This window comes from Columba livia, chromosome 3, assembly GCF_036013475.1.
Source record: "Columba livia isolate bColLiv1 breed racing homer chromosome 3, bColLiv1.pat.W.v2, whole genome shotgun sequence".
Taxonomy (NCBI): Eukaryota; Metazoa; Chordata; class Aves; order Columbiformes; family Columbidae; genus Columba; species Columba livia.
Window position 1 is genome coordinate 88,667,835 of NC_088604.1, and position 15,277 is coordinate 88,683,111.

Below are 15,277 nucleotides of genomic sequence, written 5' to 3' on the forward strand. Positions count from 1 at the left end.
ATGGTATAAGCAAACAGAAAGCACATTAAAACTAATTGTTATAGTTCTGTGATTCCGTGATTTGTTATTTTAAGAATGATTCTAAATATGAAAAGCAAAACAGTTGGCTATCACATACTCTTATCAGCAATAAAGTCTTCCAACAGATTAAACCGGGATAAGTGGTTAATCTACTTTTACAAAGATGCAAAAGATTTCTATTTCTTTTAACATGAAAACCATTACAGTACAGAAAAATTCTGCCTCCCTCCACCAAATACATTATAACAAATCCTGTTTGTTTGTTGTGTTTTTGGGGGGTTGGTTTTGGTTGGTTGTTTTTTTTTTCCCCTTGGAAATTCATACGCAAAAAAGCCCTATGAAGTTATCAGCCAGAGATTGTAGCATAACAGCATCACATTTCTATTCCAGATATATGCAGGGAGAGTTAGCCAGAGAACTGTGTGATATGGCAGTGTTTTCAATATTAAAGTTTTAGCCATTAAAAGTTAAATTATGTTTGCTATGTTAAACACACCAATTGCTGTCTTTCTGTTCCCAGTTAAATATAATCATTTTTCTGTCATTGATAAGGGCTTTTTCGGAGAGGAAAAATAGCAAGATCATTTTCTCTCCAGACAGATAACAATGTGGAGAAACTTCCACATTGAAAAGAATAAAGCTCCTAAACAAAATAAAATCAAAAAAAACCCAAACCCACAATGTTTTCATTTCTATAATCTAAAAGACAATATTTAGTTACAATTATTTTAAAACAAAACCATAGAATAGTTTGGGTTGGTAGGGACTTTTAAAGGTCATCTAGTCCAATGCCCATGTTTTCCAGGTCTTTTCTATTAGGAAATACTATTGAGCACAGCCTATCATTACATCTGCTTCAGAATTTCTGAGTAAATTTTGACGTGGAAGTCAAGAGCTTCAAATTTACATACAAACACCTGCAAAAGTATTTTATATTAACAAGGTTTCAACAAGGTTTCCCATAACATCCCTGTATCCAAACTGGAATGCTACAGTTTAAATGGATTTGCTACAACAAGGGTAAAAATTACCTGGACTGTTTAGTTCACCAGGTAGTGGTTCACAGTTCATCATCCATCTGGATGCTGGATGCAAGAGGAGTTCTTCCAGAGTCTACTCTGGGACTTAACCTGTTTAATATCTACCAGCTACCTGGACAAGGAGATGGAATGAGCCTTCATCAAGCTTGAAGATGACAGCAAACTGCGGGGTGCAATCCGTACACTCCAGAGTATGGCCACCATTCAGGAGGACCGGTTGCCAGCCTCTGGGAAGACTAAGGGTATGGGCAAAAAAGAATCTCATTAAATTCAACAAGAGCAAAAGCAAAATCCTGTACCTCATACAGAGTAATCCACTGTGGTAGTAAATGCTATAGTCTGACTGGCTGTGCTATAAAGGACTTGGGAGTCACATTGAGCAGAAGATGCCATTAGCTGCCTGTCTGCCTCCTCAGCAATGAAGGCTGGCAGGACATGGAGCTGCAGCAACAGGAACTGAGCCAGCAGAACAAGGGGAAGAGGTTATTCTCCTTTACTTGCCGTTTGTTAGATCACACCTGGCATACTGTATGCCATTTTGGACTCAAATACAACACTGATAGATCTGAGCAATTCCAGAAGAGGACCATCAAGAGAGCTGGGAGACTGGAGCACATGCTCTGTGCAACAGGGAGCCTGAGAAGGCTTGGGATTGGGGAGGAACTTCACAGCATTCTTCAATACCTGAGAGGAGGTTACCAAACAGACTGAGCCAGGCTCTTTACAGAGGTGCACAACGGGACAAACAAAAGACAATCGTCAGACATTGAAAGGGGATGTTCTGGAGGCATAGGAAAACAGGAACCTCATGAAAAGGAAGAAAAAAGTACACTGTGAGGATAGTTAAACACTGGAACAGGCTACCCAGGAAAGCTGTGGAATTTCCTTCCTTGGAGGTTTTCAAGACCTGAAGGCAGAAAGCCTAGAGTAGCTGACCCTCCTTTGAGGAACAGGCTGGGATGTCTTCCTCGGCTCCCTTCCAAACTCAGTAGAATCAAAGAATCAGTTCAGTTGGAAGAGACTCTCATCGAGTCCAACCATAACCTAACCTAACTCTAGCAATAAATTGTGTCCCTAAGAACCTCATCTACCACTTCCCTGGGCAGCCTGTTCCAATGTTCTAAGATTCTAAGACTAAGGGATGATTTCTGTAGAAAGCATGTATTCAAGAGACAGTCCTGAAAAACTAAGCTCTCCATGCATTTCTAATGCATATTTGAGTATCAAGAGTTTTTCTGTTTTTTTTCAGACTCAGAATGTAGTTGCCATGGTAACACACTCTGACTTGGTGGCTCTCTCGAGTAGTATTCTGATTTCTACAGACTAAAAGCAGTCACTACCCATTTTTCAAAAGCTCATACACTTACTCTCTCTGACAAAAATATACTCAATAGCATATTCATGTCCCTAAACTTAATATATATATAGATATATATACTTTAACTCCTAATTATTAATTTAGAATCCAAACCCAGAGGTCTAATGACTCTGTTTCTGGGAGTAGAGCAATTCATGTCAATCTGCAGTTACAGAGTATAGCCAACCCAAAGAAAATGCTCCTTGAAATTTTTTTTCTACTGGTGGGAGGGGGAGACCAAGGGAGTTTTCAAGCAAGCAAACAGCAGGAAGACAGGCAATGAATACAGTTCAATCACTTGTGAAAGACATTGTGTTCAAAAAAACTCTTGCTTTCATCAAGATCAAATATTAAGATTTTTTGCTCTAATCTATGTTTATATGTAACCTGTTTTCTGTACCAGTCACAGATCTCCTGGTGCTAAATAAAGTGGTCGTTGTCACCATCTTGAGCACTGCACAGTACAGGACATGTTCTAGACCCTTGCCAAAGCTGGAGTTGCCACACAGTGAAACCTTGCTTGCCCACTCCAAGAAGCATCTGTCCCTTGGCTGCCTGTGATCCACAACAGACACGGCTGTGACCCAAACCACTTGTTGTTCTAGGCAGAACACAAAAAGAAAAAGATGACACAGCACCAGCATTGCTGTCTCTAGGTAATGCACGTGGTCTACTCTGTCAGAAGATAGCTTAGACAATGATATTTGTTATTGCTGGGTTTTAAGGCAAGGTACTCCTCTTGTCTGTACTATACATGCAGGAAAGCTGATAAAGAAAGATGAGACTCTGACCCTGTATCTGTACAATGTAATACACACAAAATCATTGAATGCCTATTAGTTTTAAATTACGTGTTTTTTTTATTTTTATTTCCTCTACACGCTTGCCAATTATACAATTATAATTTCTTGGCAACCAAAAGTCTAGTTCACCTGACACACTGCTTAATAATAAGACTTCAAAACCTTCTGCCAGAGAATAAACACTAGCATAGTATTTAATACAGGAAAGCCAATTTTTTGGACTGACTTGAAAAGATGGTATCATTCGTCAACTGAAAGATAGCAGAAAACCTTAAGAGGAAGACAGAGAAACTGCATTTTAGTTAATATATTCCTCTCTTACTCCTCCATGTGGCCAAAGCTTCTGTTGCTACTTAAATTTAAGTTTAAAGTGGCATGAAAATGATGTGATTGCATTATCAATTACCTCTTTTAAGAAATCTGAGTACTGTGTCTTCCTGGTTTTCTACTTGAGATGCAATGCTTAATTGAACATTAAAAACACCAGACTCAAAAGCATGTAACATTGAGTGTGGAAAGCTGCCAACTATCCTTATTCAACTTGTTTCACATAGTGAGAAGAATGCCGGACTTGCATTATGGACAGCATCTGTAGATGGTATACAGACAAAACAGTAATTCTGCTAAGTTAGAGATTTGCCTGGATGTCTGATTTTAAACATAGTCTTCAAAGTTTTACAGCTATGCCACAAGCCACAACCAAAACACACACACCAGGAATAGTAGTTACAAAGAGCCTTCAAGCCTCAGTTGCTCATCAGACAGTTTGAAGAGGCACCTCTAACAGGCAGACGGCACCAAGCTGGCCCCTGGCAATACATCCCCACGTGCATGGCCCCTGACGCGAGCCAGTACCTCACCTGGGGTTTCAGCTTTTGTTCACTGGTACTCTGACTTAAATCTTCCTCTTTTTTCTTTGCCACAAAATAATAGAAATTAAGTCCCTAACAACATATTCTAAATTGACAAAGAACAGGAAGCCACTCAGACAAGGTTTTGCAGGTCTGATTTTCTGAAACTAAAAAAAAACATTTCTAGTCAGAGAATGAGAAGTTGGCAAGAATCTTTTTGTCTTCACCTGTGAACACTCCTGCTTCTCCAATATATTTCCAAAGTTTCTACATTAGTCAAAAGTTTGTTTTTCATATGTATACAGACATTCACTGTAAAAATAGTCCAATGGACTTCAACGCAGATCAAAACACATACATTAAACCAACACCGTAAAGCAATATTCAGGTCACTGTACCCTTATTATACACTCCATGTTTAAGTAAGAATTGGTGCTAACTGTGTAGTGAGAAGGAAACCTGGCTGACACAAGATGATGGCTTACTTCAATAAAATATTTCTGTTTTCACAATGAGGTGGATATGAGGAACTGCACCTACTTTGACCACAACTGAGGCTGCAATTAAATTTCTATTTTAACATAAGTATATACCTTTAATCTTACAATTTGACTATTACTATTATTATGCCTCTGAAATATAATATTTTCTGGAATCACACTGCTGTATCTCAACACGTAATTCACACGCTTAATTTTTAATATGCCCATTATACTGAAGAAGTCAAATGACAACTGCTAAACTAATCCCCTAATTACTGTTGTTTCCAAATGTCATATATTCTAACGAAAATTAACTGTGCTCAGTGAAAGTGTCACTGTTGCCCTTAATTTTGCAAAAACAAAACCCTCTTACCGTATTGATCCAATCATGTAGGGCTGTGCTAGCTGGACTACAATAGCTCCGCTCCCAAGCTGATGGCACGTGTACCCAGAATCCCAATCGTAGTTTTTTGTGTCTCCATTCAACAAGGCGTTGCGACTGCGACTTACACCCTCAATCACACTGGCACAGTCTGCAATTGTTGCAACATTTTCAGTGGGAACTGTGAATTAAAACACAAAGATGACAACGTACAGTCAGAAAGCAGTTCAGATATCAACGGTCTTTATTTCTGGCAAAGAACTGGGAAAAAGAATAAAAAAGGATGCATGTATGATCAACATAAAGAAATATAACTCTTATTTAATATGAGCTATGATGCAGAATCAAGTGGTACACATAACTTTTATAGCATTGATCCCAGATAGCCTGGTAAATTAACATAAATGGATTTCTGTCTTGGTGATACGAAAGCACTCTTTTAATACAATTGGGAAAAAAAATTCTTGTCTAGCAAAATTTACACAATTTTCAAACAATTTTTTCCTGTTTTTGTGATGAAACCTATACACACAGACAATAAAAGAGATAGAAAAGTAAGTGGGAGACAGTTTAAAGCACAGATGTGGATTGTGGAAAGTCAGGACTCCAAGTCTTTGAAACGAGGACTTGAAGTCTCACAGTTCAGGGGACCACTCTCAACACGTACCTGTTGGTATTTCTGACAGTCTCTCTAACTGTACTTAGAAATTGCACCCCAGAATTTAGAAAATGAAAATGTTTAACACTTAAAAAATCCTTCAATACAATTACTGAACTACAAGTGGGAAGGAGAGACCAATAGGTCAGGAACAGATCAACAGACCAATAGGAACAGGAAGGGCAGAAGTATTTCTCATTCAGTGAAGAGTCAGGAAAAAGGTACGACAAAAAAAGAAATTACAATATCCCAATGGCAAAAGAAAATAAACTACTTAGAACCCATCCCGTTGAAAAAAGGAAGGCCAAAAACCAGGACAATGATTTTCCTCCAGGAAATATTGATGCCATTGTACAGTTCTTCCCCTCTCTTCACCATTGCCCTGCACCCCCTCTTAATTTCAAAGATCTTTTCTGGATAATCCTTTTCTCTATCTTATATGCAGCCATTAAAAATGCCAGCATGCAGTAGCCTGCTATGCCAAATAAAGTCAAAGGTATTATTGTAGAATATTGAATTTGCCTTCTTTCCTTCACCTAAGATGCAGTTATCTGAAAATTACAGGAACTCGAAAAACTTTCAAATTCATAAAAGCACTCCTGAGAAAACCATGCCAAGAAGGAGTTTCAGTTAAAAAATGTTAGATTACAATTCTAATTGCACAGGCCAGTGCTAACTGCTACCCTGTGCTGCAATATGAATAATGAACCTTTTCTTTCACCTCCACAACCACTCCTGCAATCAGTGTCTGCATCCAACCCTGTGGTCCATGTGTCAGCATTGTCAGACTTCAGTTCTTCCCACCCCTGATACAGCCAAAACTGAACACTGCAGATTGGAAAATGCTGATGTAAACCAAATTAGATAAAACATCACGTAACCCTCTACTAGTCATTTTTAGAAGCAGGGGAACATACTTGGCAATAATAAAAGCATATTACTAGGAGTTATTCTTCTTGAGCAAAGAACATAAATTTAGTGTTGGTTTCCAGAAAATGTTCCAAGGAGAGGAATTCTTGTACATATTTAGTCCTACTTAATCTGGTTTAAATCCAACGCCAAGTAGTTTACCCTTTCCTTTCAAATCAAACAGAATTCATAGTATAGTTAGGGCTTGACACAATTTCAGCAATTTCATCAAAGATCAAGACAACAGCAGCTCCTCTGGGAGCACACTGTAAGGAGGAGGTGTATTCTCTTGTGCATAAAGTACTTTTCCAGCACTATTTTACAAGTGCTTCAACACTTATTTTTGGAATTGTCTATTATTTCCTCCTCTTAACATTTAATCAGGTATGGTACTTCCTTTCTATTTGTAATTCAGAGAGAATCCCAAGCTTTTAATGCCATCTTCCAGCAGATGACAGATGAACATAAAAAAAGCTATTCAAGATGCTGAGTCAGGCCCAGTACTTTCCTAAAAAGCTCAATATTTAGCTAACCTCTTCAATTTTTCAAATATATATGTCTCTCTCTATACTCTCAATTTAAAAACCCAATATTTACAAGGCTGAAAAATTATGGTCTCTGAACTTGTAAAAACCAAGGTTGTCTGTTAAGCCTTTGGGTTTTTTGGGGGGAAAAATGTGAAAAGTACTATTTGTTCTATCTATATGATTACAAAAATTATTTCAGCACAGGCTGTATTAAAAAAATGCAAAGATTTTGTGTGTCATCTCTGATGAAAGACAACAAGTCTGTGTGGCCGCGTCATTTAAAAGAGAGAGGAGGAAATAAGTTACAAAAAATTATCTGAATGACAGTGATTAATTCAACAGAATTTCCAAATGTACAATATCTCATACCAATATTTTTGAAAATAACAGAAAAGAACAAACAAGCCAAAACAAGAACAGCACAAAAAATTAGAAATACAGAAGAAATACAATACTATTTCAGTTTTCACAAGAGAACAAATGATGGTACAGATGTAAATGTACCATTTTAAGACACTGCTCACTGATAAATTAATTACGTACTTTTAATAGTTGTCTGTAAAATATGCATTTAAAATACTATGACATCTGAAAACGGCTGCAAGATAGCTATGTGAAATTTCAGAGCTAATTGTCAGAGTCTCCAGCACTCAAAAAAGAGATAATTTTCCACAAAGAGCTAGGATTCTGTGCTTTAAGCATGCTATTGATGTCAGGAGCATGATCTTATGAAAACCATCAACCAGCCAGAACACCATAAAACACATGGGGAAAAAAGTGCGAGCTCATTGCCAAGCAATAACTCAAGGCAGTTTCTGAAAAATCTACTGCAGTATCAGATATACTATCATCTTTCTTTGCTCATAAAAAAAAAATGAATAAAAACACCATGTTATTATTCTAAAAACCTCCCTATTCCCTCTTACTGAAAAGAGACATGGAGAAATTCCCAGACTCTTGCAGGGGAGCAGGTGGCAGACAGTAGAACTGCTTCACTGGGAACAATCTGAATAAAGCAAAGACTAACAGCGCAAACTAAGAGTAGTGGCATCGAGATAAAGTTTGCCTTGGCTTCTCCTTCTTCTCATCCCTGGCAGTAAGGGAACTTCTTCAAACATTCATTTTATATAGACATTAAAGCATTTGCGATACATTGCTGCTTTTTGTAGGAGGAGGAAGAAACTAACATCTAGGTTAAAACAAAAACAAGTAAAAGATGAAGTGTGAAAATCTGTGTTCATGTTGAGGTTCTGTGGTATATTCCGGACACCCTCTGGGCCAAGTAACGCACTAAATGAACACCGGACAGCTCAGTTCATCCAGTCTTTTCCCTCTGAGCATCATCCAGCTTCTTCACACATTTAAATTTCTCCACTAATCCGTGACCTCCTAAGATGATGTTACCGTGATTAGTAAAACTTCTTAACAACCGCACAGAAACTGTCTCAGTGCGCTTTTAATATAATTCTGTGGTCTTCCTTACAATGGTTAATTAGAAAGTGATTCTAACTAATTGCAGTGTGCAGAAGGTATCATACTGTTCCTTCTCTCTAGGGGCGCCTGCCCCTCCCTATTTTGAATGTTCATGATCATCTTTTATATCCGCTTGATAAATTTATTAAAAATACCATCTGGTGGGGACTCTGCTCTGTGCTGCATTTTCAAGTCTTCTGGTTCTCTTCCTTTTTCCCATTAGAATTTCTGCTTCAATTTAGGTCACTTGTTTACAAAAACATACTGCCAAACCAACACTCTTGTTTCATTTTTTCTTACATATAGATATAGATAGATATATATATTTTTTTTTTAATCCACCAACTGTCCAGCTTTTACAGTACACAATGTTGTAAGAGAAAAACAAAAGAAGTGATTACAAATACAGAAATGTTTTTTTCCACTGTTCGTACGGCAGTTTTGGTCTGACAAATCTGATTTGCTTTTATGGAACAGTAAAGATGTGTGTTAGCAAAGCGTACACATGCTGTAAGCAAACAAAAGGGGAAGATGATTGAGGTTACAGGACAGCAGCATCAAAACATCTATTAAAACTTACTTTCTTGTCTCCTGGTCTATGCTGCAGTATGTAGCAATGAATATCTTGGCAGTATATTTAATTCTAGTAATAGTATTTTTATAAAGGATTGTCATTTTCAAGACATGGCCTAAGGGCCACCCACACTGGCTATATTTAAAGATAAGACAGATATGGTGTTCAGCTACCCTCACAGATCCCCCAGGAGAAAAGTGTACCAGGAGCATGTGCTAGCCTCCGTCATATTTATCACTCTTTAAGCTTTTTTTTCCTTTACTTGATTTTCCATAGGATTTTTTTTTCCTGAAATACCCAGAAAAAAAATTAACACAGCTGTTTTTAACTGGCTTCCATATCTGAGTGTGCGAGGGCGAAAAATCATGGACTCCACACATTCCAATATGAATTCAAGTGAAGCCATTTACTACAGAAACAAGCCTCCTTATATATGCAGCTATTTCCTGATCACGCGTCCACGCTCCAAGCATGCATTAGCTGACTGAATATTGTCCATGTTCACGAGCTGACCACGCGCCCGAGTCTCTCAGCTAATAGGTCTTGTTAATTTACATCTTATTGTGGCCCTGTTATTATAGAATTGCCTCACTCCCAAAGCAGGTGGTGTTTCTCAGCCTTCGCGCTGGCCTTGAAATTCCTTTGGCTAGTTCAGAAATAAATCTCCATCTAACAGAAACCCATCCACACAACAACCTCAAGAAAATCCCTCAAATCTCCCACAAGAGTGTAAAGTACTTCCATCTCACAGTCTTGCCAGCTCAGATTTTGCTTTCTGTCTGTCCACCATAACTTCACTGCAATCAGCTGGCTAACACAGGGGAAAAAATGACAGAAAATCCTTGAATGACTCTCTGCAACACGGGAAGGAGCAGAATGGCGCGGGTTCCTGCACCAGCTCACAAAATCAGCTATTAATGAACCTTAATTTAAATACTAAAACACACATACAGAGAGACACCAGATCTACTAAGCAGTCTTATTTTATAGGAAGGCAGTAATTTAAAGCAATATGGACTGTTGAATATATTTATGCTTCACTCTGGGCAACAGTCAGTCAAAGCTTCTCAGCTAAAGTGTCATCACTGCAACACAACTGTTCATTTTACTGAGTTCTCTAAAGAGACAAACCCATTGCCCTCTGAAGAAACTATTCACAAGAAACTATGCTGCAAGAAATAAATTTTTGTTTTAGTTGATACAAGGAAGTGACTTTTTTTCTTTCATGTTGACAGCTGTTCAATGTTCAGCTTTCAATCTCTCAGTGTTTAATGGTAATTTTAACAGTCAAATTGCATTCTACCTGAACATCCAGTGAGCTGACAAAAGTTTCCTCACTAGAAAGTAATGGTTAGAAAAAAGAAAGCTGAGAGCAAACAAAAAAAATAGAATTAGGGATGCCACTATTATTCCAGGGTTTGATTTTACTGTATTAAATAAATAAAAATATGTTGGGCATTTTGCTTTCACTGTTTTCCACATGCCAAAAGATATATTTTTAAGCCTAATATTTTTTCAGTATATGAATTAGCACTTATTTGTTACACAGTAGAAAATATTAAGTCTATAGACCTTTCAGTTAATTAAAAGTACAGTCACAAAGTCCTGTCTCTCCTTCCACATACTCTTTCTTATTTTCTTGAGCTGAAACTTGCTGATGACATTGCTACATTTCATTTGAATCTTCGATCAAGAACACAAGAAATACCAACTTCAAACATATATCAACAGCATTTCTGCCTGTTCCAGTGAAAAGCTTTCTGCAAGTTGTATTTAGCTGCAGAAAAAAATCCCACTAATATTTGTCCACGTCCAGCTGTCAGTTTGGATTAGAATAACTTCAGAGAAGGATGATCTTTGCAGTTGTTATCTGCTAGAGCTCATGATTTTTGATCCAATAAATTAGAACAAAAGCATTGAAGTCAATAGACCTGGCATACTTTTAATTGCCAACCAACTGGCTGGCTGGAGGGCTCCTTCATTACACGTTCTGCCTGAAGAAGGCTTTCAGAAATAGAAACTGTTTCAGAAGAGCCCTAGGAAGCATGCATGTGAGCATCCTTCGTTGCAACACTGGTAACAGGAAGGAAAAAAAAACTTAACAGGAACGATATAAACACATCTGTGTTGAAAAATGGGTAGCTAAAACTAAACCGATCATGTGGCTGTCCTTTCCTGTGGAAAGAGGAGAGGAAAAAAAAATCCCTGCAGTATTTACATTTTCTTCAAATTTTCGTGATTTCCTAAGGCTATACTTGCAGCAGAGCTGCCTTACATTGCTGGGTAAGCCTGCATGCTTTTGAAAGAAGGCTAACCTTTAAAAAAGGGAAGAAACAAAATATGATAGCTTTCTGTGGAATCAACATTAAACTAGACACAAAAATAGCATCTTCCTGCTTCCTTGGAGAGAGCAAGAGAGAGAGCAATCTGTTACAAAGCTGAAACACCCACTAGGAAACTGATATGACTGGTTCCTCTCTGTTATACATTTAAATTTATTTTTTTTTTCAATAACTGCCAGTGAGTAAAAGACAAGCGAATTATTATTAATTCATTTCAATTTTTCCCTTTTAAAACAAGTTCTCTTAAGGCATTGAACAGTGCACAAATGAAGGTTCACAATGATTCATAAGTACTGAACAGCATTCCCCAGAGGGAGACCAAGGACATTCCAGTGTTTTATATCCATCACCTGCTTTGAGTCATTATTCACTGTTCTCCTTTTCCTGTGTAGTGCACAAGTTACAAGATAATCTGACAGACTACAGATAAACACAGCTCCATATAAAAGCCTTCCACATTGCACTCCCTATGACCGTAACCAGACTCAAAATGGGACAGTGGGCGGTCAGACCCACGTGCCTGCGCATGGTCCTCAACGGCCCCTCAGCACTGAGCACTGATTAAAGGACTGCGCGAAGTTATCAATTTTTTCCCTTTGAGGCAGAAAAGAGGAACTGCTTCTTACGTTTAGGTGGGGGAAAAAAATAGAGGCATTGCAGAGACGTAGCCCCTTACCCACTGCTGCAGCTTCTTGCCCCTGGGCAGACCAGAAGCTTTGCAAAACCTCCCATCATAGCAGGTACCGCTTCTGCCTCTGAATGAATACCGCTCTTGATTGTGAAAATTTTCATTTGTTTTGGATTCTAGATTAAATATTAATGACTTAAGAGCATTTAAAATTTCAGAAGTGGATGTTCACTCAAAGCAAACCCCATGCTTTTGAGATTTAAAAAAAATATTTACATCCCTTTTAAACGAAACAGTTATGTCAATCTCATGATTCTAATATGCAGAACTGTTAACTTGCATATTTAGAGATAATACCATGCCAAAAGAAATACTGCATTTCAATTCTAACATCAGCATTAGGGAATAATTTCATGTGATTGAATTGATTTCTGTCACTTCATTTCACCGGATAACCAAGTTCAAAACAACACTAAAACACCAGACAGTGCTAGAAAGAGAATTTCCCGCTACTTTTACTTCAAATTGCTACTCAACTGCCAACAGATCATGTCAGTACTGGATCCAGTATTGCATAAAGTAACTGTATAAGTCACCTTCCATTGTAACTTTTAAATGTAATATGTCAAGTTAACAATTTGTCATGAAAACCTTGCACACAAAAAACACAGGAACATAAAATTGCTATTATCATGAAACAGTGCTTCATTTTTATTATTTGTTTACCAGCCTTCTAATCTTCAGCTTTACACTGACAGCCATTGCATAGATACTATGTATCAATACTAATACATCAGATAAATTACGCTCTTTGTATGTACAGCTTTCTGATCAAGCTGAATAGGTTTCAAGAAATATAAATAAATAATTAGCCTTAAATCTCCAAATAAGATCTCTAAACAAATACCTCAGTGGCCTTATTTGTTTGGAATGAGGTTTCAAATGGCAAACTCTTTGCATATTATCTTCAATGTTGTTTAGGTAGAAGTAAGAGTCAAAAAGTCTTTCTGAAAGAACCAGATGGCCTTCAAGGGCTGACTGCCATTTCATTTTCTTAATAAAACAGGTTATAGAAACAGCAGGTGTGTTTGTTCTAACCTAATTTAGTACCATATTTAATACCATACTGCATAAACAAGGAACCCAATAGTATGACCTAATGCTGCTTTTCAAGGGTTGAGGATGAAAGCTTCTATGCTCAGTCGTGCTTAAAAGCAACGTACTCTGATCATTGCACTTTCACACATTCAGTACAGCTTTCCTGACTGCTTTCAGTTCACTTTACCCTACCCAGTCACTGCAGAAATAGAACCCAACATTACAAATGCTCATTAGAGCAATCAAATAAAACTGTGCCAACTACCCCATTGGTAGTCACACAGATAGTCTACATCAGTGGAAGTGGGACAGTTTGCTTGATCAAGGGAGACAGGTAATATTCTACCTGACAGGAACCATCACACGTATGTAAAACAAAGCACTAAATGGATATAAGGTCACTTTGCTGGATCAGAACTGTTGAGAGTATTTTTGAATAGGTAACGCTGATGGCCATAAATTCTGGTGGAGCAGCTTTTTGACCCTGCACCATTTCACAATGAGATTGCCCCCTTTCTCACCATAAATTCTGCAAGGTCACGTCTCCAGCTGTTGCTGCCTCATTTACAATGTGGAAGTTGCTTCACATCCCCCTCTCAATTAACTACTCACTGAATTCTTACTCTTCTAACTTCCTATTAATTGACTGACTACCATCCCTTCAACAAACAGCTCTACAGGCCTCTCTTGCTTATTGTAGGTCACTTCAAATGACTTGCATGTAAAACAGCTTAATTTACCGACACTGAATGACAGCGTAGTGACACTGATCACGACGAACAACAATGCATGCTCACTATTATGTAGTCCAAATTCTATTTACATGTAAGATTCTGTAACTACAAAAAAAAATTCATACACAGATAAAGCTATATTCATACACAGTATGAATTCATACTGTGTATGAATTCACAGCTAAATTCATACACAGTAAAGCTATATTAAGTCTCCATCTCCGAGATTATCTTTGAAACTAATGAAATACTGAAACAGATCAAATAGTTCATCTCACCAAAATGCTCACTAAACTACAAAATATCACAGGGTATCTGAAAGACAAGCTGATTACAGCACAAGCACACTGGCACATGAATTCACTACCCTGCCTACTGTAACAACCAAACGATCTTTGAGTTAATACAAAAAAAAAAAGGAAAGCAAATATGAAATTTGAGCCTCGAATTGTTTGCTAAATAAGAGTGATAATATTAAATCCAATATATATAGATACACGCATCACTTATTTGCGCACAGCAACTCTGATTTTGTATGAAGTTTTTAAGAGTTCATAGCTGGCAGTGCTAAATATGAAGTTTAGCTCAAACACTTCATCAAACTTGAAATATTTTGAATCTCCCCTAACTAACTTACTTACACAGTTCTTCCTTACTGCTTATTCTATGTTCTTGTGAATAGCAATTGCAGTATTACTTGCAAACATCACAAAGCATAGGGAAAACTTTCTATTTGCATCATGGGACAGCTTGTACACTTTGGAGCTACATAACATCCAAAGTAGTGAAGTGTAATTTGTCAGGCTACTTATTCTATGCTTCAAAAAAACCCTCAAGAAATTACACAGCAAATCTCTTAAGATTCAGTGTAATCATCAATGACTTTGTATAAAGTCCGGGGAACAGGCGGAAGGACTTGGGTCCCAGTTTTTCACAGGTAAATATTATAGCTTTCTCAGGAAAAAAAAAAATGAATAAAAAAAAATATAAAGGACTATGTCTTATTAAAATCTTCCCTCTCATTCTTTTTTGAAAACTGTTTTCCCTTCCATCTACCATAGGCATTTCTATGTTTAAGACCAGCTCATGCTCTGATAATTCTGCTCAAATTTTCAATTTCATGCCAGAAGTAACAAACTGTGGGAAATCCCACCTAGACAACTACTAAATGGTACACAAAACTCTTCACAATGAATTTCAGGATCTCACTTTTGTGAGTTTATATGGGAGAAAGCACCTTTTCTGAGTTACTAAAAAAAAAACCCACTATATTAAATCTTCCTTCGACATTGTTTATCATTCAGTATTTGGTCTGTTGGGGATTTCTACCTTAAGTAATGCAGTACTATGCAGAGGTACTTCAATGACTATCATAAAAGCTGTCTGGAGCTCCAGAAG

At 37.5% G+C, this 15,277-nt stretch overlaps 1 protein-coding gene across 2 annotated transcripts in view; it reads right to left on the minus strand.

The window, feature by feature from the left end:
- The window catches only part of BTBD9 (BTB domain containing 9), a 117,669-nt gene that overhangs the window by 27,746 nt on the left and 74,646 nt on the right, over positions 1-15,277 (minus strand). For both annotated transcript variants that reach the window (XM_065058129.1, XM_005503811.3), the window contains exon 9: positions 4,928-5,117. In XM_065058129.1, coding sequence (XP_064914201.1) covers positions 4,928-5,117 — 190 coding nt within the window. The remainder of the gene's footprint in view (positions 1-4,927; positions 5,118-15,277) is intronic.